This window comes from Sciurus carolinensis, chromosome 9 (genome assembly GCF_902686445.1).
Source record: "Sciurus carolinensis chromosome 9, mSciCar1.2, whole genome shotgun sequence".
Classification (NCBI taxonomy): domain Eukaryota; kingdom Metazoa; phylum Chordata; class Mammalia; order Rodentia; family Sciuridae; genus Sciurus; species Sciurus carolinensis.
This window is the reverse complement of record NC_062221.1, coordinates 31,159,192-31,185,053: the sequence shown is the minus strand read 5'-3', so window position 1 is coordinate 31,185,053 and position 25,862 is coordinate 31,159,192. Positions and strand designations below refer to the sequence as shown.

At 33.4% G+C, this 25,862-nt stretch overlaps 1 protein-coding gene across 4 annotated transcripts in view; it reads right to left on the bottom strand.

Moving 5' to 3' along the window:
- Smc4 (structural maintenance of chromosomes 4) overlaps positions 1-25,862 on the bottom strand; it is a 31,784-nt gene that overhangs the window by 3,322 nt on the left and 2,600 nt on the right. For 3 of the 4 annotated variants that reach the window (XM_047564361.1, XM_047564362.1, XM_047564364.1), the window contains exons 4-19: positions 25,425-25,616; positions 24,000-24,176; positions 18,370-18,534; positions 18,098-18,225; positions 16,962-17,102; positions 16,120-16,270; positions 14,410-14,574; positions 11,862-12,095; positions 10,033-10,218; positions 9,524-9,685; positions 8,304-8,529; positions 8,130-8,209; positions 6,807-6,959; positions 5,768-5,894; positions 1,722-1,911; positions 204-348 (exon numbers count right to left, since the gene is read on the bottom strand). In XM_047564361.1, the coding sequence (XP_047420317.1) occupies positions 204-348; positions 1,722-1,911; positions 5,768-5,894; positions 6,807-6,959; positions 8,130-8,209; positions 8,304-8,529; positions 9,524-9,685; positions 10,033-10,218; positions 11,862-12,095; positions 14,410-14,574; positions 16,120-16,270; positions 16,962-17,102; positions 18,098-18,225; positions 18,370-18,534; positions 24,000-24,176; positions 25,425-25,616 (2,622 nt within the window). The remainder of the gene's footprint in view (positions 1-203; positions 349-1,721; positions 1,912-5,767; positions 5,895-6,806; positions 6,960-8,129; positions 8,210-8,303; positions 8,530-9,523; positions 9,686-10,032; positions 10,219-11,861; positions 12,096-14,409; positions 14,575-16,119; positions 16,271-16,961; positions 17,103-18,097; positions 18,226-18,369; positions 18,535-23,999; positions 24,177-25,424; positions 25,617-25,862) is intronic. The other variant, XM_047564365.1, reaches the window with a different exon arrangement.

The window sequence follows — 25,862 nt, the reverse complement described above, 5'->3', positions numbered from 1 at the left end:
CCAAATAGAACAGGTGTATATTTTCACGTTACAAAGATGGGAGTTAGCATTCTCTCACTATGTCTCCTCTATTTTAAACAAAACATCTTAATTTATAGAAAAGCTATAATACTTTTGTGTTTTATAAATAAGTTTACAGTTATAAAACTTTTAACCTATGCACTTACTATAAGGTACTGAGGTCATCTATATCCATTTCTTACCTCTGCAGCCTTTGTATTATTTATGACCTCTGTTGCTTTGTCGTCCAGACTTTTTAGCTCTGCTGTTAAGTCACTGACTTCTTTCTCAGTATCTTTTATCTCTTTCTCTGTGCGAAAAACAGAGTCTTGTGCCTTTTTAAGATTTCTAAAGAAGCAAAAATGACACAACAAAAATGTGGTCAACCTGTTGCTTCTGCAAATATAGCAGAGTTTTTTTTTTTTTTTTGGCAGTGCTGGGGATCAAACCCAGGGCCTTGTGGGTGACAGGCAAGCACCCTACCCTGAGCCACATCCTCAGCCCTACCAAAGAACTTTTAGTGACATATTTTCTATCAGATTTTTAAATTTATGATTTACTAAATCATTCCTGGTTTTTATACATTTATACATACAAGTACCATGGAATGAATTATTTTACCACACTCTCACTATATATTAATGAAACTACTTTATATAAGCTTCTATTATCATCCAACCTTGATTTCCATTCCAAATATTTATTAGATCATCAAGTATTTTTGTCATTTTTTAAAAATCAGATTAGAGATTCTTCAATCTCTTAAGCATTCTTTTTTTTTTTTTTTTGGTACTGGGGATTGAACCCAGGGATGCATTTTCACTTAGCTACACTGCCAGGCATTTTTATGACTTTGAATCTTGGTCTAACAAAGTTGCTGAGTCTGGCCTTCAATTTTGCAATCATCCAGTCTCAGTCTCCCAAGTCACTGGGATTAAAGGTATACACCACTGTATCTGTCTTAAGGATTCTTTTGCTCCTAATGATAAACAATTTTTTTTTTTTTTTTAAATCTTTGAGCAAATGGCACTGGATTAACCACCAGATAACCAATATACAATTAATTTTTAATACTGATAAATGAAATAGCTGTTTTAATTTTAAAATTTTATGTACATAGTTAATGTTATTTTATAAGTATTTCAATACTTCAAACCAAAATCCATGAATGGACAAAGATCTATTTTTTGTGAGTTAGGATGATGGAATTCTCTAATTAAAAATTTAGACTTGGGGGGTTTCTCAGCAAGAGAACACATTCAGAGCCGGTGTGAAGTCCTGGGTTCCATCCCCAGCAAACACATGCGCGCGCGCGCACACACACACACACACACACACACACACTTACCAAGACAATGTAGCCAGAAGACCTCATTCTTACTTCTTACTTACTTAAGGCCCAAATCTATTTAAATTACATCTAATTGTCTGGTCCAGAGAAACAAAACTCTCATGTCCAATGCCCTTCACAACTACTAGAGTTATATAACTCTAGCCTCTCAAAGCATACCTGTTTACTATTCTTTTTTAAAAATTTCCTATATGATAAATATTTATTTTAAATTTCTCATTACTGAAGTCCTTTTAGGTACTAACAAGTCAGATAGGTTTAATAGGTAAGAGCATGAGAAATACTTAGTAGAATGTTAAATTTAAATGTAATACCCTTTCCAAGGTGGAGGTAGGGAAGAAGACAGATTGGGGTTGTATGCATACTCTACCTGTCAGCAGTCTTGATTGCTACTTGGGCTTTAGTAATAACAGAAGCACATTCATCTAATTGCTTATTTATTTTGTCAAGTTTATCTTGTTGGGCCTGGAGTTTATGGTTATTGATTTCTACAATGATATTGTGTAACCGTTTAACCTCAGCTTCTACTTTGCCAGCTTTCTCAGCCACATCATCATATTCTGAAATTAAAAAATAAAAGAGCTTAATTCATGTTTCTATGCTAACAAGTACGTGTTAGATATAACATTGTTTAATGACCTAACCCTGATGCACAATAATCAATTTTAGACATTTAGGAAAAAGTACCAGAACACTATGTCACTACAAGCTTAAAGTCTCTGCTCAGCTGTTAACACAACCATTGACTGGGGGGGGGGGGGAGTTGGTAACAAGGATTGAACTCAGAGGTACTCGGCCAGTGAGCCACATCCCCAGCTGTATTTTGTATTTTATTTAGAGACAGGGTTGCTTAGCACCTCCTCATTGCTGAGGCTGGCTTTGAACAATCTTCCTGCCTTAACCTCCCGAGCCACTGGGATTACAGGCGTGCGACAATGATTGTAACTGGGAAGGCATAAATTATGAACTGGAAATGTTTCTGTTGGCAAGCAGTCACAGAGAAGTCTGGGGACTTTTTTGTGAGGGAGTTAACAGATTATGGTGGTAAGTCAATAAACTTTTTGAATACAGTGTGGAAGGTTAAAAGTGGCAAAAAGGTTGGGAATTGGAAAATATCAAGAATATTGGCATTTAGGAAGGTAATCAGAAACACTGAGCTAACTGGTTGGACAGAGATCCTTACAAAGCACCTATGGGTATAGAAAGAATGTAGATCTGCTGAGAGAAGAATTGGAGAGACTTCCTTTCTTGTTTCTCCTGTTACATAGATGGTAGAATTTCAAAACTTCTTAATTTTCCATTTCTTTTCTGTGGTGCCAGGAGTTAAATCAAGGTCTTTGAGCAAACCAGACATGCATTCTACCACTAGCTAGAATCCACAGCTCTCATTTCATTACCTTTTTGCATTACATTACTAGACAATGCTTAAAATTGTACCTTTCAGCCCATCTCCTAAGTTAATTTCAACATCTCTAGTTTTTATATTTCTGAGATCATTCTTGGCACTTAAAAAACTACTGCTTTTGGGTTTTTTTTTTTCCTAAGGATGTTATATATACATCCTATATATTACTTATACTGGTAATTGCTTTTTTCAGATTTGAATTATTGCATTTGTGTTGATGGAATTACCTTGCTCACAGTGATGACCTTTGTGATTAAAATACCATTAGGCTGAGCCAGGTGGGGTGGCATATGGCAGTAATCCCAGTGACCGTGGAGGCTGAGGCAGAAAGATCACGAGTTCAAAGCCAGCCTCTGCAATAGCAAGGTGCTGAGTAACTCAGTGAGAACCCTCTCTCTAAATAAAGTAGAAAATAGGGCTATAGATGTGGCTCAGTGGTCAAGTGCTCCCGAGTTCAATCCCTGGTTACCCTCCCCACTGCCAAAAAAAAAAATACCATTAGGCTTACCTGTGTGCTCAGCTCACTTGTGGGTAGAGCATAGCTGCTTTGGGGGCCAGTACCACCATTACATTGACTGAGGGTTGGGTCAGGTATGCAGTCCAGGTTTCCATCCCTAATCTGCCTCTAAGAGATTCTTTAGAAGGAATCTTGTTTCTAAGTACCCACCATGCATTTGTTTTTTTAAAATATCTATAGTAGTATGTCCATTACAAGTAGAAAACTCTGCATGCATAGTCTGTAATTTTGAAGATGCCATTCTGTATTTAACAACTTACCTAAAAAATAAGATGCTCACAGAATATATTAAAGGTTTATCTAGCCACTTTTTTTTTTTTTTTTTTAAACAACCCAAGTTACTACAAAATCAACTACTGAACCTTAATGATAAGCTTGCAGAAATGGGTCTTCCATATTGGAATCTACTGATAATACCCAGCATTTTTATGAAAGGAGATATATAGAGCACCTAATAAAGTTAAGGATTCTTTTTAAATTTATAATAAAACAGATTCCTTCAGCTTTCCTAAGAAAGGGCTGTTATTAGTAACATAAATTTAAAAAAACAAAAAACCAACAAATTGGCCTTTCAACTGATCCTTAGGTATCATCAAAACAGCCACAACAAATAGTTATGTATGGGGCAAGGAATCTGTGTAAAGTCATTGTGTCAGTAAGAATGAAGATATAAAATAAATTCAATAGGAAAAAACCCCCAAACTTGTCAGATAATGCCACTTATCTATATATCACTCTTTAATGGCTTGCTATTTCATTTAGAATCTTTATCATGGCCTATAAAGTCCCAATAGATCTAGATTTCCCCATCCTTTAGCAATAATAGCTTCCTTGTGTTCCTTGAACACTCCAGTATACTTCTCAGGGGCCTTTGCATTTTACTTCTTTACATTGTTCTTAGAATGCTTTTCTCCCAAATATCCACAAGGTTATGCTTACACTTCGTTTGGGTCTTCTGCTCAAATATCTCTGCACCATCTTAACTGTGAGCTCCTTAGAATGAGGGATATTTTGTATACTACCCTATCTGTAGCACCTAAAGGAAAGGTTGCCAGTAGCAGATACTAACTGAGCAAATGCTTGAATACTAAAAAATGCAGATAGGGCTGGAGATGCAGTTCAGTAGTAGAGCACTTGCTCTACTAAACTTGTTGCAAGGCTCTGGCTTTAATCCCCAAGCGCCACAAAAACAACCCAACAACAAATTGAAACAAAAATTAAAAGAACCCCTAACATAAAAAAGAACACGAAGTATGGTTATAGGTGAATACTTGATGTGCACACTAGACATCTGTCTGTTTAGAATCTTTGTGGACAAAACTCCCTTCTTATTTTTGGAGCAGAATGGATACTTCTCCCAATTTCCTCAATTTCTTCTTTTGAGATGAGGTCTTGCTATGGTGCCCAGGCTGGTCTTAAACTCCTGAGCTCAAATGATTCTACCAAATGAGGCACTGGGGGTGGACACCATCATGTCTGGCTCCCTCATCAACTTTTTTGGATAATCAATATTTGTCTTGGCTCATGAACCAAAATGTAACAGTGATCCCTATTAAGGATATAATGGAGGCTCACTTTATATCCTATTAAGGATATAAAGGATATAAGGACATAATGGATCCCTATTAAGGATATAATGTTTTTCTGGGGCCAGTAGCTAAGATGCTATAAGCCTAGAAGGGGTCTGTGGCATAACCTACCATTTCCTTCTCTTGCAATAAGGTATACATCTATTTGTTTGGAGTTAACATGAAAACAGAAGCAGGGTTGTGCTCAAGTACACAAATAGGGTACTTCAATTAAGGCTACAGAGCCAATTCTGCCTGTGAATTTTCTTTCTTGCTTCAAGATTCTATTTTGGCAGGATATTTACATATGCATATTGTACAAGAAAACATTGTTCCCCAGTGGTTTGGGAGGCCGAGGCAAAGGATTGCCAGTACAGGGTCAGTTGCAGCAATTTAGGGAGTTTTGGGAGGTCCTAAACAACTTAGCAAGACCCTATCTTGAGAAAAAAAAAAAAGTCATAGAAGAATTTTTTTTTCTAAGTTTGCAAATAAGTATTGTTTGCTTTGTGTGCATATTATTTATTTCCTGTGTGCTTTACTTTGATTGATTTGATTCCTCCAAATCTCAGATTTCTAAATCTACAAAATAAATTTATTATCTTGAACCTTTCTTGTATTAGGACCTAAGTATACAAATATGAAACTAAAAACATGGGCTCTGGAATCAGATCACACCACACATACCACCATATGCTGCAGACCTATGTATATTATATGAACCCCTCAGTGCCTTTGTTTCCTTATTTGTCAAATGAGGCTACTTACTTCAAAGGCTTGTAAGAATTAAATAGTAAAAACCATAAAGCAGGCAGTATAGTGCCTTATACATAATTAATTAGCTGCAATTTATTATCCTACAAATCTTAACACTACAAACTGTAAAAATCTGTTTTGGGCCATTTCAAATAGTCCATCTTTAAACGTACCTGTTTTGAAAGCACTGATGTTTTCTTCTAGCAATTTCTGCTTTTTTTTGTCAGGGGCTGTAGCAAGTACATTAGCTTCAAGTTCCTTAACTTGGACACTCAAATACTCTTCTTGCTCTGATAAACGCTATATAATGTTTAACATTTAAGGTCAACATTTTAGTTCAGTAACACTACTTTCAACACTTTGAATTTTTAATAAATGCACAATCTTTTCTTAAAGACAAATACTAACAGAAAAAGGGTAGAAAACAAAACATAGAAAAGAAAATGAAAACTGCCAACAAACACAAGATGACGTGTACACTCATTATAAAGACAAGTTAAAATGCCATTGTTTAGTACAGAAGGTAGCAAACTAGTATTCAAAGACTTGGAAAAATAATTACTTGCATATGCTACCAGTAGTGCATGAATTAGAACACTTTGAGGACAATTTGGGATTACACAACAAATGCTTTAACACTGTACATATATTGTGTAATACTTTTAACTTTAGGAATCTATCTTAAATAATTAAATGTGTAGATAAACACTTATCAAAAATATGACAAAGTAGATGCTCTTGAAAACAAAGGAAGTTTGCATTGGGTTGGGAAAAAAAAATCACAATTAAGGAAAGAAAAATTAGTGTGATATTAAAATACCATATGCAGACAATATAAAAAGAGACAGACATCCACCACATACATATACACATTACACATACACTACACATTTTAAATTTGAAGATCCCTTGACAATTTTTTAAGAAAGAAAATTTTTTTTAGGCAGTATACATGCACTGCTTTAAAAATTGACACAACATTCCACTTTGAAAAGAGAATGAAATAAATGGTAATAGGAATTCTTTTTTCTATTGAGTACAAATGGAAAATAGGAATGGCTGTGGTGGAAGCCAATACTCTGACAGGTATTACCCACTAGTACTAAGGGAAACAAAATTATCCCTTATATTTTAAAATGGAAGAAAACATCAAAATGGTTCTGCCAAATTGCTACAGAATTCCAAGTTTCTCTCTCGTCATACACACAATACCTGGATGCTTGCAGTAAACTTTTCTAAGGTATTCCTCATTTCTCGTTCATTATGTCTTAATCTAACCACTGCTTCTTCCAGTTGTACTTTCTGTTCTTGGATTTGCAGTGCTTTTCTAGAATCCCTTTGCAATTGTGACTCCATTTTATTTATCTAAAAAGAAAAGTATGAGTAAAGTCCAGTTTTCTCTGTAGGTCATTTCAAATTGACAGCAAAGTTAACTTATGAACCCAAAACCCCCCAAACTGCTGATCTTAATGACTAGAACATCAAACAATGGAACACTGATTACCCAACAATGGAAGCTTTGGAGATGGCCATATCGTGTTGCAACCTATCATTTCAGTGAACGATGAGCACTCAAATGCTTAAGTGGAAGGATATAAACTAATTCAAAATATGGGGGGTGGGGGGAATCAAGGCATAATATTTTGGAAAAGTTGGGTATCCAGGGTATGAACTCTACCATTGAACCATACCCTTCCCAGCTAAGAACCGGTCATCAACTTTTAAATTTTATTACACAGACATGAAGGAGGCCAGTAATATTGGGTAAAGTCAGGGGAAAAACATGTTTTTAAGAAAGAAGTTTATATAGTGTCCTGAGGGTAATAATTGAACACGGTAGTTTTTACTGGCTATTTTTACATTCTCATATACCTTTTTTGGGACAATAAGTACAGGAAAAAAAATTGCTCCCCGTTTTAGCACTAGGGATTAAAGCCAGGGCATTGAGCATGGTAGGCAAGTGCTCTACCTCCAGTGCCTTGAAATCTTCTGAAATAAAATGTGGAAACATGCATCATACATCTTTGTTACACCTTAAAGAATTACTCAGAAACAGAAAATGCTAATTATGCAATGCAGCAATAATTCCATGAAATATCAACTAGTAACTGAACATTTAATTGAACTATGAAATATCTATATAATCTAAAAATTTAACAATTGAAAACATGTATGTATACACACACACACACACACACACATACACACACACATTTAGCTTGCACTTTGACTTAGGTGTCTTTTTTTGGGGGTGTGGGGTGCTGAGGATTGAACCCAGCACCTTGTACATATTAGGCAAAAGATCTACCACTGAGGTATATTCCCAGACCTTTAATATAAACTTTCTAATTAACATGTTTTATTCTTTGAACTTTAAAGGGCTTTATATTAAAAACTCCCACTCCCAAACATCATTATTAAATAGAAAATTCAACCTGTATTCAAAAATGGCCAGATTTTATAGTATATAGGTTTTACCTCAGTAAACCTGTTCAAAAAAAAACAAAGCCTGACTAGACTTTTACATATGCTGACCTCTTCTTCAGAGATTTCCATGACCACTGATGAACCCATTCTTCCTTTCATTACTTTGCTTCCACCACCTGTCATTGTACCTGGGAACATGGGAGAGAAGTCATTCTTAGAAGTCTTACCCAATAACGTTGTCTCAACAGTAAAATTCAATGGCAGGGGAAAAACTGCTCTTACCTGACTGTTCTATGATTTGCCCCTGTAATGTTACCACTCTCCATCTTCTATCTTTTTGATATGCTACTCTTGTGGCTTGGTCCAAGTTGTCAGCTACCAATGTATCTCTTAAAGCAAAGTAAAAAGCTTGGCGGATTTCCTCGTTTTTCACTTTAACTAAATCAAATAATCGAGGAGTATTTTCAGGAGTTTGAATTTTAGTCATTTTTTTTGCCCATATTGCCATCTGAAAGTTAAGGGAAAAAAAAAAAAAGCAAAATGACACACCACTTCACATCCATTAAGATGAACTTTAATCAAAAAGGCATATAATAACAAATGCTGGTAAAGAATGTGAAGAAATTTGAACCTTTATATAGACTGGTAGGAAACAGTACACTCACTGTGGAAAAGAGACGGACAGGTTCCTTAAAATAGCTAAACACAGAATTTACAGTGACACAGTAATTCCATTCCTAGGTATTTACCTAAAAAAAACCCTGAAAACACATTCACATAAAATCTTGTATACCTAGCAGCATTATTGCCAATATAAGATTTTTTCAAAACCGTGTAAACTCAGAACCAAAACCTGGAAACAATCCCAGTGTCCATCCACTGTCAAATGGAGAAACAATGGACTATCCATACAATGGACTATCACTCAGCAACAAAAAGGAATAAAGTATGAGAAAATATTACAAAATAGGTAAATCTGACAACCTGTACTTAATGTAGCTATGCACAAAAGACCACATGATTCCATTTATATAAAATGTCCAGAATAAATAAATCCACAGAGACAAAAATGTAGATTAGCGCTGGTTGTGTGTGTGTGTGGTATTGGGTGTAACTGCTAACGCCTATGGGGCAATGAAAATTTTCTGTTCATGGATGAACAACCTTGCAAATATACTAAAACCCACTGAACTGTGTATTTTATTGTAGTGAATTTTACTGTGCGAATTATGTTAGTTTTGTTGAGAAAAAAGTAGTTACTGATGAAAGTTAGAAATACAAACTGCCAGACATTCCAACACTGAAATGCGTATTCCTTTAGGAGGTATACCAAGATTTTTTTTTTTCATCACCATGTAAAATAATTCTCAAAACTTACCAGCATTCACTAAATAATGGTAAAAGAAAAGCTAGAAAGGGAAGGAAAAAAAAAAAAGAAACAACAAAAAACAGGTGATACACACACAAAGTTAAATTATAGGTAGCCTATTATGAATACCTACCTTGTCTAAACCTATAAAAGTTGCAACTCCAATATTTTGTCTTTTAAGGAAGTTTACACATTCTTGGGCTGTGTCAATAGAATCAACAACAATGTAATCTAATGCATGACAACAGGATGAAACAGCAACGTCGTACTTTTCATCAATGGCTCCTAAGTCCCCCTGATAATTAAGAGGGATAAAAAAATTAGTACACAATTACCATAACCAAAACCTTAAGTATAATGTTATTAAACCCAGCATATATCAAATTCTCATTTTAAAAAATAGGATAAAGTAGTTTTGTTAAGTTTGCTTATCACCAATAGTTTTTCTTCTTGGCATATTAAAAATTATAATTAAAACTTTATGAAAAAAAGACTATAATAGTAAAGTGTTTAAAAAATGAGTTATTACTTCAAAAATGTTATTTTGTGTATAGCAACCCTCTATATAGTTGTCACAATAAGAATATAATTTACAACGTTTTCTTAAGAAAATATAGCCATTCTTGAACAAATCTACTTTACCAATCGTCCATATATTCCTGGAATCCTGCCAGATTTTTTTTCTTGAATTATTGCATCAAGGACCTTCCCCCTACTTCGATTCACTGCTACGGAACTCTTTGCTTCTTCAACTTTTTGAAAAAGACCATGAACCAAACTTTTGAGGTTTATTTCTTCTTGTGCAAGTTTTTGAAGTTCTTTTTCTTTCTATAAGTGAAAAGTTAAGAAAATTAAACTCAGATGCATTTGAGTCTAAATGTGCCCAATCATAGCACAGACTTAACTGAAATGCTTCAATAACAATGAAGGACAAGACCAAAAATAGACACACAAGCCAAACTAAGCTTTCATAAAGCAATCAATGGTCTGGCTATGAAAAATGTGGATGGGTCTCTCATTTTAAGAGGTGTAAACTACTTGGGTCAATAAAAGAGAAAATAGGTATAATATGGTTCCAGGAAGAGTTCACCATGATGAAGCAGAGCTATAGCTATGAAAATGTGAAAATCCCAGTTTGGCACCATATTATATTTAAGGATGTCCTATGTAAGTTTTCCCCTAATCAAAAGCAGATCTTGGAACAGGATCCCAGGTATGACTGACTGGGCAAGACTACAGTTATGATGTGCTTTATTTTCTGGTTAAATAACAGAGTGAAACAAAACAAACAAAAAAGGCAAAAGGGGAAAAAGATAAGCTGCCAATAAGAGAGGAAGTATAGACAAACTAAATTCTCAATTTCTTAATCTCCAAGTTAGGCCTCTTTTCTACCTGGTATTCTCCATTTCCTAGCTTTAAACTAGCTCTACTAACTGTTATACAGGTAAAAAGTAAATGCTCAAGTTATAGATAGAATTTTTCAAAAAATAAAGTGAATTACCAGGGAAAGTGGAATAATCATTGGATATAATTTAACATATATTGAAATTTTACATGGTCACAAAAGCCCCTGATGATCAGATTACTGCAGATACACTGAAATGAAAAAGACTTAGACAGTCATTTTCTTTTCTTTCTTTTTTTTTGGGCGGGGGGGGGGGGGGAATACATTTTGCTATGTTGTTCAGGCTGGCCTCAAACTCATGGGCTCAATCAATTTTCATGCCTCAGTCTCCAAAGTAGCTGGGAATACAGGAACACAGCACCTTGCCCAAACAGAATTTCTTATTGTCACCTTGCCTACTAAGGTTTTGGAGATGAAAGTTTATGAAATTTGTCAGCCATCTTATTCACTGAAGGATTGGGGCTGTGGTACACTAATGAGCTAAGCTAGGACATGGCTCAGTGGTTAAGTGCCATGGTACCAAACAAAAAAAAGGTTTACACATTCATTATGTTTTTCATTTATACTTAGGTTGTCTATACTTAAGATTTAGAGAAACACAAATTTTCTTTTGTTTAAAATATTTGCATGGGATTGTGGTGCTGGATACTTGCTGTTCCATGCTTCTGGGGACAAGTTTCTTTTTATTTTGTGGTGCTGGGGATCAATCCCAGGCCCTTACACGTATTAGGCAAGGCCTCTACCACTGAGCTACACCCCCAGTCTTAGTTTCCTTTCTTTAGAAATTTTTCTTAATTGGTGCATTTTAATTACACATAATAATGGGATTGTCATATTTGTATATGCACATAATTTCATCAATCTCATTCCCCAATACCTTCCTCCTCCCCTTCCCCAGTCCTAGTTTCTCATATGGGATAATGAAATGCTGACCCCATTCTTTTGAGATTAGACTAAATGAAAAAAGGTAACCATGATCACTTAGTTGATGAGATTAAAAATATGTATCAACAAAACTAGTTGACACATAATTTTTAGGTAAAATATAGAAGCAAAGATTTATTACCTCCTTTAATTCTTGTTCAGTTTGAGGAAGTTTTGCCTCTATATCTCCAATTGCAGCTTTCCTTTCTTTGAGAGTCTCAGAAGCTGCAGTTAGAGCTTCTTTTGCTTTACTTAACTGAGACACTGCAGTATTATGACGACTGAGATAGATATCGAGTTCTGACTGGGCTACATCCATCTTTGAACGTGCTTCATTTACTGATTTGTTGAAACCCATAAGTTCTTTCTCTCGACTCTGTTAAAAGATGAGTCCATTAAATCTGAAATGTGTTTTTTTTAAAACCTAAACTGAAATGAAAACCATAATTTTGAAGTTAATTTAAGAAAGGCGATTCAACAAGCACAGTATATAGAAATAAACACTTCTTATGAGTAGAACAAACTACTAGTTCATTCCTAGCTGCCAGTGTTCACTGTACATGAAGTCTTTTCCCAAGTGATGACATAAGAGCTTCATGAGGTAGATCTTAGTATACTCATTTTAGGATTAAAACAAAAAAGAATAATTCCAAGAGTTCAGATTTCCATAATCTTTCCACATTACCAAGTGTAAGAACTACTTGGAAAGTTTTCTCAAGTGTATTTATGTTTTACGTTATGCCAAAGAATAAAGATATTCAAATTGGAGTCCTGGATCTGTCATTAATACAGGGTATAAGGTACGTAGGGTACACCGAAGTACTGAACACACAGAAATAAGCAAACATACGAACATACCATTCATTAAATATTCCATTTACTAAATTACTAAAATTTACTATATTATCATTTTGCCACTTAATCACATAGGTATAGGTATTCTACTTATAAATGTTTTGTGGTGTGACATTAGAATATGTTCATATTTCAAAGCAGAATCTATTAAACCTGACTTTTTTTTTTTAGTAAACTCAATTACCATTATTTAGTAAAGTATGTATTTTACATGCTTGGAATTTTCAAAAGGCTGTTTTAAATAAAAACAAAGCTAAGTTCACCTTTTGTTGAGTAGATAACACATCAATGTGACAACCTCATGCTTATTTTATTAATGAAGTTATAAACAGCTGACATTTAATAATTCCTTACTTTCTAGGTATCTATATAAATATACTTATTTTTTATTTATCCTAAGCAGATTTTTTTCTTTCTTATTTTGAGGAAGATGACTTAGAGAACTGACAAACTGTAAAGATAGTAAGTGATGGAGCAAGGATTTGAAATAGTAAGTGACAGAGTAAAGATCTGAATGAAGAACAAAAGTGCTTGTGGGGAGAAAGGTACGCTCATACATTGCTGGTGGGGCTGCAAATTAGTGCAGCCACTCTGGAAAGCAGTGTGGAGATTCCTCAGAAAACTTGGAATGGAACCACCATTTGACCCAGCTATCCCACTCCTTGGCCTATACCCAAAGGACTTAAAATCAGCATACTACAGAGATACAGCCACATCAATGTTCATAGCTGCTCAATTCACAATAGCCAGATTGTGGAACCAACCTAGATGTCCTTCAATTGATGAATGGATAAAGAAACTGTAATATACAATGGAATATTACTCAGCCATAAAGAATGATAAAATTATGGGATTTGCAGGCAAATGGATGAAATTGGAGAATATCATGCTAAGTGAGATAAGCCAATCTCAAAAAACCAAAGGACGAATGATATCACTAATAAGTAGATGAAGACACATAATGGGGGGTGGGAGGGGTTAGTGTTAGGGTTAGAGTTAGGGTTAGGGAGGGGGGCAAGAATGGAGGAAGGAAGGACTGTATAGAGGGAAAAGAGGTGTGGGAGGGGTGGGGGGAAGGGAAAAAATAACAGAATGAATCAAACAACATTATCCTATATAAATTTATGATTACACAAATGGTATGCCTTTATGCCATGTACAAACAGAAAAACAACATGTATCCCATTTGTTTACAATAAAAAAAAAAAAGAACAAAAGTGCTACAGTTTTTAACTATTACTCAAGAGCTATAAAAGCAAAAATGAAGCTGGACATTGTGGTACATCTATGTGAGAGGATAAGGCAGGAGGATCAGGCAGATGGATCCCAAGTTCAAGGGCATCCTTGGCAATTTAGCAAGACCTGTCTCAATATGAAATAAAAGGGTAACAGGTTTAGCTCAGTGGTACAGCACACCTGGGTTCAATCCTCAGAGCTACAAAAAGGCGGGGGGGTGGGGGGGAGTGATGATATTGTTAATCTGCATTTTGTAAGGATACAAATTTTAAAGGTGGCCAACACTTTATAGTTACCAAGGAAATAAGTCAGGAGATCAAAGAAAAACTGTAATGATTCAACAGACTGAAGAGTGGCTATATGCCAAAGTATTGGACATTACATTTTTTTTATCATTACAAATTCTCAATTCTTAAATTTGAAAATGGGAGAAAATAAAAAATGGGGAAAATAAAAGGGGAGAGAGTAAGACAGAATAGTTTCAGGAATGTGAGATATTAAAAGGTTAAACTTATTCTAAGTTCAGCTTTTGTATTATCACAAAAACAATCTTCAAGTTAAAAAAACCCCACCAAAATCAATGTTGATAAAAATCTTACTTCTTTTTCTTTCTGAAGTCCTTGTGTTTCCTGTTTAAGGCTATCCATAACTTCCTTTAACTTTTTTTCTTCTTTTTCTTTTTCCTTCTCAAGGGAATTACTTCTAGTTGTTGTCTCAGTTATGACATTTTTACTCTTGGCAGGTATACTTTTAAATTCTTCAACCTGAGATTAGAAAACAAAGTTATAGAACATATTCCTTTGGGCTATCCAATATCACCAATATTTGATTCAAAAAGCAGTTTGTGGGCTGGGGGTAAAACGTGGTGGTAGAGCATGGATGGGCTTATTAGCATGCAGAGGCCCTGTTTACACATGAGCACACATACATGTGCGTAATCCCTGCCCCCCCCCAAAAAAAATCCAAAAAATAACACCCAATCCCCCAAAAAATCCAAAGCAAAGGAAAGCACTTCCTAAGATCTCTAGGACGTCACTACTTTTTTGTAATCAGATTTGTATTAACTGGCTTTACCAGGTATTTTGACATTTATTCATTGTCATTTCAGTATTCTCTTAGTCTAATGGTAAAACCAATTCTAAAAACTCCCAATTAATTTATGAAAGAAAACTTCTACTGGCAGGGCTTTAAGTCTATCTCCCATCTCTGATTTTAGGCTAAAATTATTCTTTAGCCACAAAAATGCCCTGACCACACAAGAGTTTTCTTAACTATCCTTCATGGTATAACATATCAGAAATATTTTTACTCTATTTTCTCACTTCAATCCTAAGGTTTTTTCATAACTATACCTTTCCAGAGACAGTACGCAGGACTAATATTTTATCCTACTAATATCCTCTGGCAATAATCACATACCCACATTTTATGCCTAAAAGCTAATGCTTCTATAATGCACTTTGCTTATTCTACTCAATTTTGGGATTACTCTCAAATCCCTGTTATTTTTGTTTACTCTTGTCTAATAGCAGAGAAATTCAATATTTCCCAAAATGATGTTCATCAAATAGAGTTATATAACCCTTTTTAGCTTTATTGAGCACCAAGTATTTTGTCAATGAATACATTTGGTAAATGATTTTATGAAGTAAAGCAGAGCCTCCACTGTAACCACTCTTATCACTATATGGAAGAAAGGTTTTTTAGGGTGTTGGAGTTTAGGTGTTATATCTATTAATATCTGATAGAGACAGCTATGAATATGGTTTGAGAAACCCTAAACTTTAGTTGATTAGAACCTGGTTCTACCCAGAGTAGTTAGGTTTCTACATATTCTGGTCCAAACTTCATTTTCTTTTGGTTTGACCTAAAAATAGATGATTAATCCCTGATAAGTTATGAGCTTTCTCATCAAGGATCCTGTCCTGATCCTGTTAGCTTGATTTTGGTGGTGGTGGTGGTGATGGGGAGGCCCCTAGGGAGGTAAAAATTTTAAAGGTCTGTAACACCTAAATAAAAAATTTCTTTGTAATCACTACTTTAGGGAAAATCATCATTAGCACCAAAATGGAACAGGTGATTTGGTAGATGTTCTCCCAACAACATATTACTGTAATGTAAGCTCCAAGTCAATATATGAAAAGTTTCCCTTGGTAGGGACAAAACATATTCGGAAATAAAACACTGAACATCTGTATTTCTAATTCATTCTCTTAGGCAACAAGGGGTAAGAATTTGCGAAAAGTTAAAAACTAAATCTAATATTCAGACATGAAATTTTCAGTTTTTTTTTTTTCCTTAACACCTACCTTTTCTTTATCTTTTTGAAGTTGTTTCTCCAGTTTTTTGGCTTTACTTGTGGCATGTTTTAGTTTTTCCCTAAATTGAACATCTTCCAAATCCAGTTGTGTAAATTTTTCTTTATTCTCTTCAATAAATTTTGTGATTTTATTCAGTTTCCTAGCAAAGCAAATAAATCAGTCATTATTTTGGATATTAATTTACTCTAAAGCTATGTTACCTTGCCTTCCTGGGACACTTCCTCTATAAATATGTCCAAATTTTTATTAGATAGAATCCTAAAGTTCTCCCATCTTCAAGCTGATTTTCCCTCTTAGTTGAAATAAGTTCTTAGGAATTCTAGATTATGAGGATTTCTTTGCTCTTGTAAGCTGTAAAGGAAACCCTATGTTTTCCCATGACTATTATGTCTATGTATATAAAATCTTACCATAAAAGTTAAACAAAATGAAACTTGCACAGATAAGAAATAATGGTGTTAACTGATTATTGGCAACTAAGACAACCCAAATTCTACCTGTGATTTAGATTTGTGGATTTAAGTAAAAGATTAACCTGTCAGGTCTAACATTCAATTTTAGTTTCGTTATTATTGTGTTCTGCCACTAGGGGTAGCACCCCCACTATTTTAATACTTCAGAGTTGGGTACCCAACCTGTAACATTGAGTTGGAGGAAGTGTGCAAACATATCCCTGCATCCAACTATAAAGTTTCTTTCTGTCTTTTTTTCCCAAAAGACCATCTTATATACTAACAAATATATTATTAAAATGTGCCAAAAATAAGTTTTCATGTAGACACATAATAAAATTCACTCAATACTCTTAGTACTTTTCAAAAGATTATTACTTCTCTACATCTTTTACTGCTTTATTCTTAGCTTTCATTTCATTCGACAGTATATTGCTCTTCTCATTAATTTCTTTGATATCTTCATTAATTTTTTCTTTTTGAGTTTCCATTTCAGCAATTCGTTTCTGCAGATCATAACTAGTGAGAAAGGAAAAAAATTGGAGATCTTAAAATGCTACTTCTAAAACTACACAATTCTAATTCTTGATCATGTACTGTTCGGAAGTATTCTTTGTTTTTAAATATTTTTTTTAGATGTTGATAGACCTTTATTTCATTCATTTATTTACATGTGGTGCTAAGAATCGAACCCGGTGCCTCACATGTGCTAGGCAAGTGCTCTACCACTGAGCTACAACCCCAGCCCCGAGAAGTATTCTTAACTACACTTTACAACTTGATGAGGAAAAAACCCCCAAGGTCAAGGCTAGAATTCGGGAACAAGATAGGTTCACTGTAAACAAATAAAATTAGATCTGCCGTTACATGAATTTAAACAAATGTGGCTTTACCCGTTTAGTGTTCCATGATTTTAGTTACTTGCAGACAACTATCATCTGAAAGTGTTAAATGGCAAATTGCAGAAATAAGCAATTCACTAGTTTTAAATTACATGATGTTCTGCCTGTGAATCTTCCCCTTTGTTCAGTGTACTCACTGTATGCACTACCTTCTCCCCCATAAGTCACTTTGCTATCTTGGTTATTAGAATCAACTGTTGACACAGCATTATAGTGCTTGCGTGCAAGTAACTCTTATTACTTTATAATGTCCCCAAAGTACAAGAGTAATAATACAAAGAGGCACCAGGGCACAAAATGAAACCACATAGTATACTAGAGTTTGGTACTATCCATGGTTTCTGGTATCTACTGGGGATCTTGGAATATTACCACCCCTTATATATGAGGGGTTTACCGTGTATGTAAAAAGTACTATGAATAATAAATACTTGTGAATCCCCAGGTAGGTCACTAAAAAGTCAGTGTTGATGATCTTGCATTTTAATTAAATCATTACTTAAAACAATTTTTACAAGTTTTTCATTTTAGTCTTCACATTTTTCTACTATAGGAAAAAAGGGGTTTGACTTAATGGTTAGAACTTACAAATTGATGAGTCAAGGTACTTACATATAATATTGACAAACATGATTCTTTTTTCTAAATATTTCGTTTTCCAAGGTAAGAAATTCAATGGCTATGTTTTTCTCTCCTTCTAAGGCATCCTTTTCCTTTTCCACCATTTTAACTCTGTTTAACTACAAAAATTACAAAATTTAAAGGCTGAATACATATTTCATATGTACAACTGAATTAAAAATATTCTAACATTACATAAAAAAATGTTCACCTTAAATGCTAATATAAAATAAAAATTCCAATCTAAAACAGTAAGCATTTACCTTCTCTCCTCTATGTTCATTTAATATTTCAACTCTCCGACACAAAATTTTAATAGGTTCATTTAGCCGTCCACAACCAATTATATCTTCTAAATATTCAAGCATACCCTCATCATGTTCAGTCTGTCCTTTTGGTTTCATCATAGCAATTTGTTCAACTTCACCCTTTAAAAAAAGTCATATTTCAAATCATTGTATATGTTTAGCTAAATCAGTCTTAAATAAGAATTTGGGGTAGTCAATTAACCATTAACAGTAATAAATAACTACATGAAGCTCATCAAGTGGTTTAAGGAGACTTTACATCAGGGACAAGAAATGTGTACTCATACTTGCTTACACAAATTCTTTAAAAATTAAAAATGTATACCACATACATTGGTACACATAATAGGAAAACTTTTGTTTGCAATCATTAATCTAACTTTGAACTATAATTAAAATTTTAGATTAGCAACACATTTGTATTTAAAAATCACATTTAAATATCTTTGCAATTTCCATTTCTCAGTGTATGACTCAACCTTAAAAATCTGGTATAAAACTTGTTAATCAGTGTATTTAAACAAAATCTTCAGCATATGAGATTTTAAAAAAGTTAATACAGGACAACATAAAAAAATCTCATTTTTAGGTATAGCTTTATATATCATAATCACTTTTCGGTACTTTGACAATCCAGTAGCATTACATGATCAAGTATAAAGTGAAATTCTTCCCCAAAATGCTTATTATTTATTCTTCACAGTTTTCAGTATATTACATATGAATCAGTGTACAAACTAAAACATGTAGCTATTTATGTGCACCATTTTTTTTTTTTTGTACTTTCCATTAGGGTTCTTCCCAAATGTTTAACGTATAGTGTAAACTTTGAACATGACTTAAGCATGAAAGACTGCTCAAAGTTTTGGATTATAACAGGATGAATTTTAGTTACCACCAGGTCTTATTCAGTTTTTATTTAGGTAGGGTTTATCAAGTGGCAATACTGATATTCTATGTTGGATATTGTTACGAGGAATTTTGCTGGGCATTGTAAAATGTTCAATAGCACCTCTGCTCTATATTTACTAGATGTTAGTAATGTCTGCCTTCTATTAGCTCTAACAACCCAAAGTGTTTCCAGTTGTCCTGGGAAAGGTGGATAGTGAAGAACTACTCCAAGGTGAATACCACTGACCTAAAGATCATAGTTTAAATCTTTTGGGTTAAGTGCTTAAAATTCAAATGATAAATAATATGTCACACCTGATTTCTAATTAACTACTTAATTCATTTAATTTTTTCAAATAACCAAAAGCTGTAATCCATTGTAACATCTTACAGATAAAAATATTCCTACTAGCTCACGTATTTCCTGACCAAATTACTTCTTGAAGAAATATAGTACAGCTATTAGGAAAAAGGCTAGTTGTAAGTAAAGCTCAGTAGTTGCTTGTTTTGGTCATGTGTTCCTTCCTCCACAAATAACATGAAGGATATACAGTTGATTCCCCCCCCATCTAATAAATTTGACCAGTTTTAAAAAAAATCATTTTCTAAATCAAGACAATTCCACTGCAAATCTCATGTAACATTTAGTTTTAGATCATTATACTATACAGCATTAAAAAAAGTTATTGTATTACCAGCTTAGCACTACTAAACCAAAAAGGTATGAGCAATTAGGCCTTTACTTATCTTTTGATTATTAGGACTTCTGTGGTTTCCCATAACAATCTAGGATTTTTCTTGTGGCCTTGTTTCTTGATTTTCTTTACTTTGTTACCTTTTACTTTTTAATTCTTTTTCCCATTTGTGCAATCTATAGCAAAATCTGTGGGTTGACAGTCTGTGCCTAGAGGACCACTTATATTTTAGAAAATTATCTATCCCATGTGAAATCATAGAGTTTTTATTTAATGCAGTAAGCTCAATGAATTTCAGAAGTAATTTGAAATCAACGTGAATTTAAGTTACTTTTATATCAAGGCTCCATATTGAATAATGGTGCAACAATGACACATAAAAACAAAACAAAACAACAAAATTACACACTACCACCACCCCAAAAATAAAATAAACCCATTTTAAGTTGTTTAGTCTGGGAAAGGGCAAATAGCTCAGATAGAGTACTTGCCTACTAAGTATGAGGCCCTGGGTTTAATTCCAGAACCACCACAAAAAAGAGTAAATATAATAGTATAAGAGGAATAATTAGGGAAAATACCCTTTATTTTGATTAACATGTAATTCAAATTTTAGAAAGCATTAACTACATAAAATAGTATAAAACATTTTCTTAATAAGTTCCCAAAATGATTACAATAAATATGGGTGTTTTTATCAAAATTAATGGTCCCGGAATACTGCACCTTTTTGGGGTAGAGATTGAACCCAGGGCCTCATATGTGCTGCTACACAAGCAATTTACCACTGAGCTCTATATACCTTTCTACCCTTGGTTTGAAATTTTATTGTCTTAAAAATCTTATTTTTTTTCCATTGTTCACTGCACTATAAATTATTGTGTTCTTTACTCTAGTACAATGTACTCTAATTTGCTCTTTGTAAGCTACCAGAGACCAAGAAACCGAATTGCCATGTTTTATATATAGGATAATGCTTTAGTGTTTGAAGTTTATATTAGTTTTGGTTGCTTAGGAGTAGCTTATGTTTAATAGTTGAGGTGCTGCTCAATCACCTTAGAAATCTGAGGTATGGCATATTTGATAAGGCAAAAAAGCTTCTTTTGATATTACAGCCATAAACTTTATTATTTCTATAGACTAAAAACTAGAACCAAAGTTTATATGCCTGCCAACTTTAGGAAAAGTATACTGAATAAAAGAAAAGTAACAATTCAGTTCGAGGTTAATCCAATCTCTAAAGTAGAAAAGCAAACAAACAAAAAACCCAACAAAACAAAATACAAACAAACCCCCCCCAAAACCAAAACAAAACACATACACACAAAACAAAAACAAAAAAATCACCAAAACAAAAAAAATTGATTATTGTTTTAAACTGGCATAACTTAGATTTTATTTGTAATACAAAGACAAAAAGACATGAAGTTTCAAACTGACAAAATTAAAGTTATGCTAATAGTTGTAGTTTTAAAGGAGTTTACGGAAAACATTCCAGAGAGAGCAATCATAATGTAACTTTAGAGTATAATAAAAGCATTCAGGTTTCCATTCTTTTAACCTTGAATGAAGCAAATGCACTAATGGAGCAGAATCAATTAAGTCCAGTTAATAAGTCATAGTTACCTATGAAATATTATACAGAGCTAATAAAACCTATTTGTTTGGACCAATAGTTACTACAATGTGACAAAGGCAATCTTTTTTTTTTTTTAAATTATTTTATTGTAAACAAATGGGATACATGTTCTCTGTTTGTACATGGCGTAAAGGCATACCATTTGTGTAATCATAAATTTACATAGGGTAATGCTGTTTGATTCATTTTGTTATTTTTTCCCTTCCCCCCCCACCCCTCCCACAAAGGCACTCTAATATAAAAAAAGGGAAAAATGTACCTTTACTCTATGGAAAATACAATGATCAATCATAATCTAATTCTTTTTGAGGGCATGTATAACTGTCTTTAAGGACAAGAAACAGAATTTAACCATCTTTATATTACTCATAGTATATTAGCATAGTGCCTCATGAGGAACATTTAAATGATTAATGAGATTTTAAATGGATCTGAGTATTAAAAATGCTTCCTTGAAAAAAATCCACTAAACCCAGTTGGGTGTGGTGGTGCATGCCTATAATCCCAGAGGCTCGGGAAGCCGAGGTAGGAGGATTCCAAGTTCAAAGTCAGCCTTAGCAACTTAGCAGGGACTAACCAACTTGGTGAGACCCTGTCTCAAAAATAAAAAAATAAAAAGGGTTGGGGATGTGGTTCAATGGTTAAGTGCCCCTGGGTTTAATTCCTAGTACCTTCTCTTACCCCCTGCAAAATCCACTAAACCATTACATAAACACTATACATTGTTATACAAAAACCTCCATGGACTTTTAAAATTTAGTGCTTTTTAATCTTAAAGCAAAACACACAATAAACCAGATAAACTACTGGCTCTTTCCTTCAAACATTTTTCTGAAGTTCCTATCTATAAATTGTATTAACTTGGAAGGTTTGCTTTGGTAATATTTAGTAAGCAGTCTAAACAATTTGATAAAAGCAGAGGAAAAAAAGGTTGAGACTATTATTAAAACATATGGATTAAGTACCTATCCCAGGTACTTTAGAAGAATACATTTAATATAAACTAGAGAATTTATAATTATTCTTATTTACTTCTATGGGAGATTATTATATCATTACTGATTACTGTTTTATGTAGGAAAAAACTGCACAGAGAAAAAAGATAGTCTTAGGAAAACTAAAATGCAGTCCATTTTATTTTTATCAGTCTTTGCAGAAATATAAAACTTTGATTATCCCAGAGTGACAACAGTGAAGAAAAATGAACAAAAAATAAACACAAGTGTAATTTCCTGCAAAATGCTATCATTAAATTTATTATTATAAAGGGATGTTTTATCCTTAATCAAATCAAGATACCTAAATATGAACATCCACAGAAGTTTTGATTTAAAAGCCAAAATGTTATTGATTGGCCTTGCATACTGTGTATACCTAAAAGCAGTATTTTAGAAAGTAACTGAAAAATACAGACTAGAATGGAAATAGGTGCTAACGTTTCATGTTTGTCACCAGAAAAACTTGGTATTCAATCAAAATTCCCGATTTAAGACACTGAAGTATATCAGTAGTTATTTATGCATAAAGGGACAGTTTTTTGCCTTTCTTATTATGCTCTAAGTAATTCTGGATAGGACACAGGAATAAAAGGATGCTGTCAAATCAAATAAGAATTCAAAAACATCTGCCAAAGCAGTACACTTACACTAAAATAAATAAATAAGTAAATAAATAAATAACTATTTTTTGAAAGATAAGACATGGGAAAGAAAAAGAGAATTTTTCTTGCCAGGCAATGTTGGTAGAATACACCTTTACTTAAAAACTACAAACTTTCCAATAATATCAACTTAATATCAAGTACTTAATTCTGACACTTCTTCAAAAAAAGAAAACAAATTGAGCAAACTTACAGATAACTATTAAGGAGATTAAATTAAATTAGATGCTTGGAGATTTTTGCCAAACACCAAGTACAGATTTTCTTTATTCACTATATTAGAAAAGAACAAAAGGACAGACTATTAAAAGATAACGAATTTCACTGAAAATGTTCTTAAAAGGAAATATAAACAAATAGTTGCTATGTCCTTGCCACACTAAAGCAGCACAATAATATTGGTGTTTAATACATATTTTACTACGCCAATATTTACGTGCTGCTAGAGTGGAACAAGTATGTCAGTTCATACAAATATAAAACAAACATGACAATGAAAATATATTTTGAATGAATTTCCTTAAATTTCCAGAGCAGCAAATAATGATTCGCATCTTGACTGTAGTATGTAAACCATGATGTGCTGCTACAGTACTTTAAGGCCTCAAATATACAGGATTCATCCAAGAGTGGAACCCCCGACTCCCAGCTTTATTGGAAAACAAAACAAGAGAACCTCTTAAGTCTTTAATAAATTTACCTGTAAGATTAAAAACCTATTATGGTCCAAGTCAATTCCATGACTTCGAAGGAGGTTTCCAACATCTTTAAATGTCTTTTTCTTCCCACTTATGTGATAGACAGAAGTATTATCTCTGTAGGCTGTTCTGGATACATAGAAATTACTGTTAGGAACGACTTCATAATCATCCCCTTCCTGTTTTGAGGAAAAACAAAACAAGAACACAACTGTTGGTATTAAGTCACAGGTCTGCTTCAAATTTTACTCACTCTATACTGAAATCACTTCTACGGATTACTTGCACAGAAATTAGCAACAGTTCTCAAAAATAACCTCACTTGGGAAAGGATAGATACTTTTCCAAATTGTTTGATTCCTCTCTCAAAGATTCTAAAACCCCAAAGCCAAATCAAACAAACAAAAACTCCAGCTCCAAACAAGTGAAAAAACATATTTAATTGGTAAGAGTAGATTCCCACCATATTCAAACCAAACCATACTGCTGACTGACTGCAATTCTAATCCATTTTAAAAAAGCTATAAGAAATCAAGAAAAAAGGTAGTAATGGGGTGATACTTTATTGGAGGTGGGGCTAAAGAATGTAACATTAATTGAAGGTAAAAAGAACTGTAAAAAATTTACAACTAAATCTCCCTTAGTATTAAAACTCACTTTCCTTAAAAGTTGTCATATTGAAGCTATGGTTTTTCAAATTTAGGTGAATCAAATGTAATTAATAAGCAATGACTAAAACCTGACAATCTACTTTCTAATTCAAATTGTACAGTAAAATGTATTAACAAGCAAAATTAAAATAGATGCTTGTTTGTAATTAAATCCCTTTATATTAAAACAACAACAGCTAAGTCAGCTTTCTGTTTCATTACGTAATTCGAATCCTTTATTTTTATGTTCCATTCAGTAATTCTTGAACCATGATTTTCCATGGTTAATCATTAAATAGACAGGAGGGGAGACCCCACAATACCAACACAACTATGTAAATAATCTAAATAGCCACTTTACCTATAATCATCTCTATTTCTAAAAAACAAACATGTTAGCTTGCCCTTCTTCGATTTCAAAATGGCTTAATCACTGTAGTAAAAATTGAGAAAAATTTCTTTTAGGACCACTACTAACAAATTTAACGTGCACTGAAATAATGGCAATGATAGAATCAGTCGACTATTATATTTTCAAGTTTAGGTAATTTATTTTAAAGCAATAAAAATACAACTTTAGAAAACAAACAAAACTTGTAGTAACAGAATGCCTATTTCGCACCCTAGGATCCTAAAACTGCTCAATGTTTTACTTCAAAAAGGTAAGATCACAATGAGCTATCTATAATTCACTTCTGTGGCTAAAAATTCTATTTATATTTCATAGACTCCTCCACTTTCCAAAAAGAAAATATGATTATGGAGAAAACCCCTTACCTTATCAATTATCTTTTGAAAATGAACTTCTACAGTACAACTCAGAATATCCTTGTGTTCATCAGAATTATGTATTAGTACTGATAGTTTTTTCGATCTTATTTTTTGTGCTCGATAGCCAAATACAAAAAGCATAGAATCAATAACATTGGATTTACCACTGCCATTTGGCCCAATAATACAGGAAAAACGCTGCATAAAAAAACAAAACAAAAAAAGATTTCAAAGTTTAAAAGGTCACACCAGTACTACTGATTTTAATTTAAACTGCTTGCTTTTTTTTAACTCACACTAAAAAAAAGGATTTAAGTTTCCATTGTTAGAAGATATACAACTTGAGTTTTCTATAAGTTTCAACACCTTAAATAAAAACGTTACAACTGTATTTCACTTTTTACAAAACTCATTCTAAGAAAGGGAAAATACTCCCCTTCAATC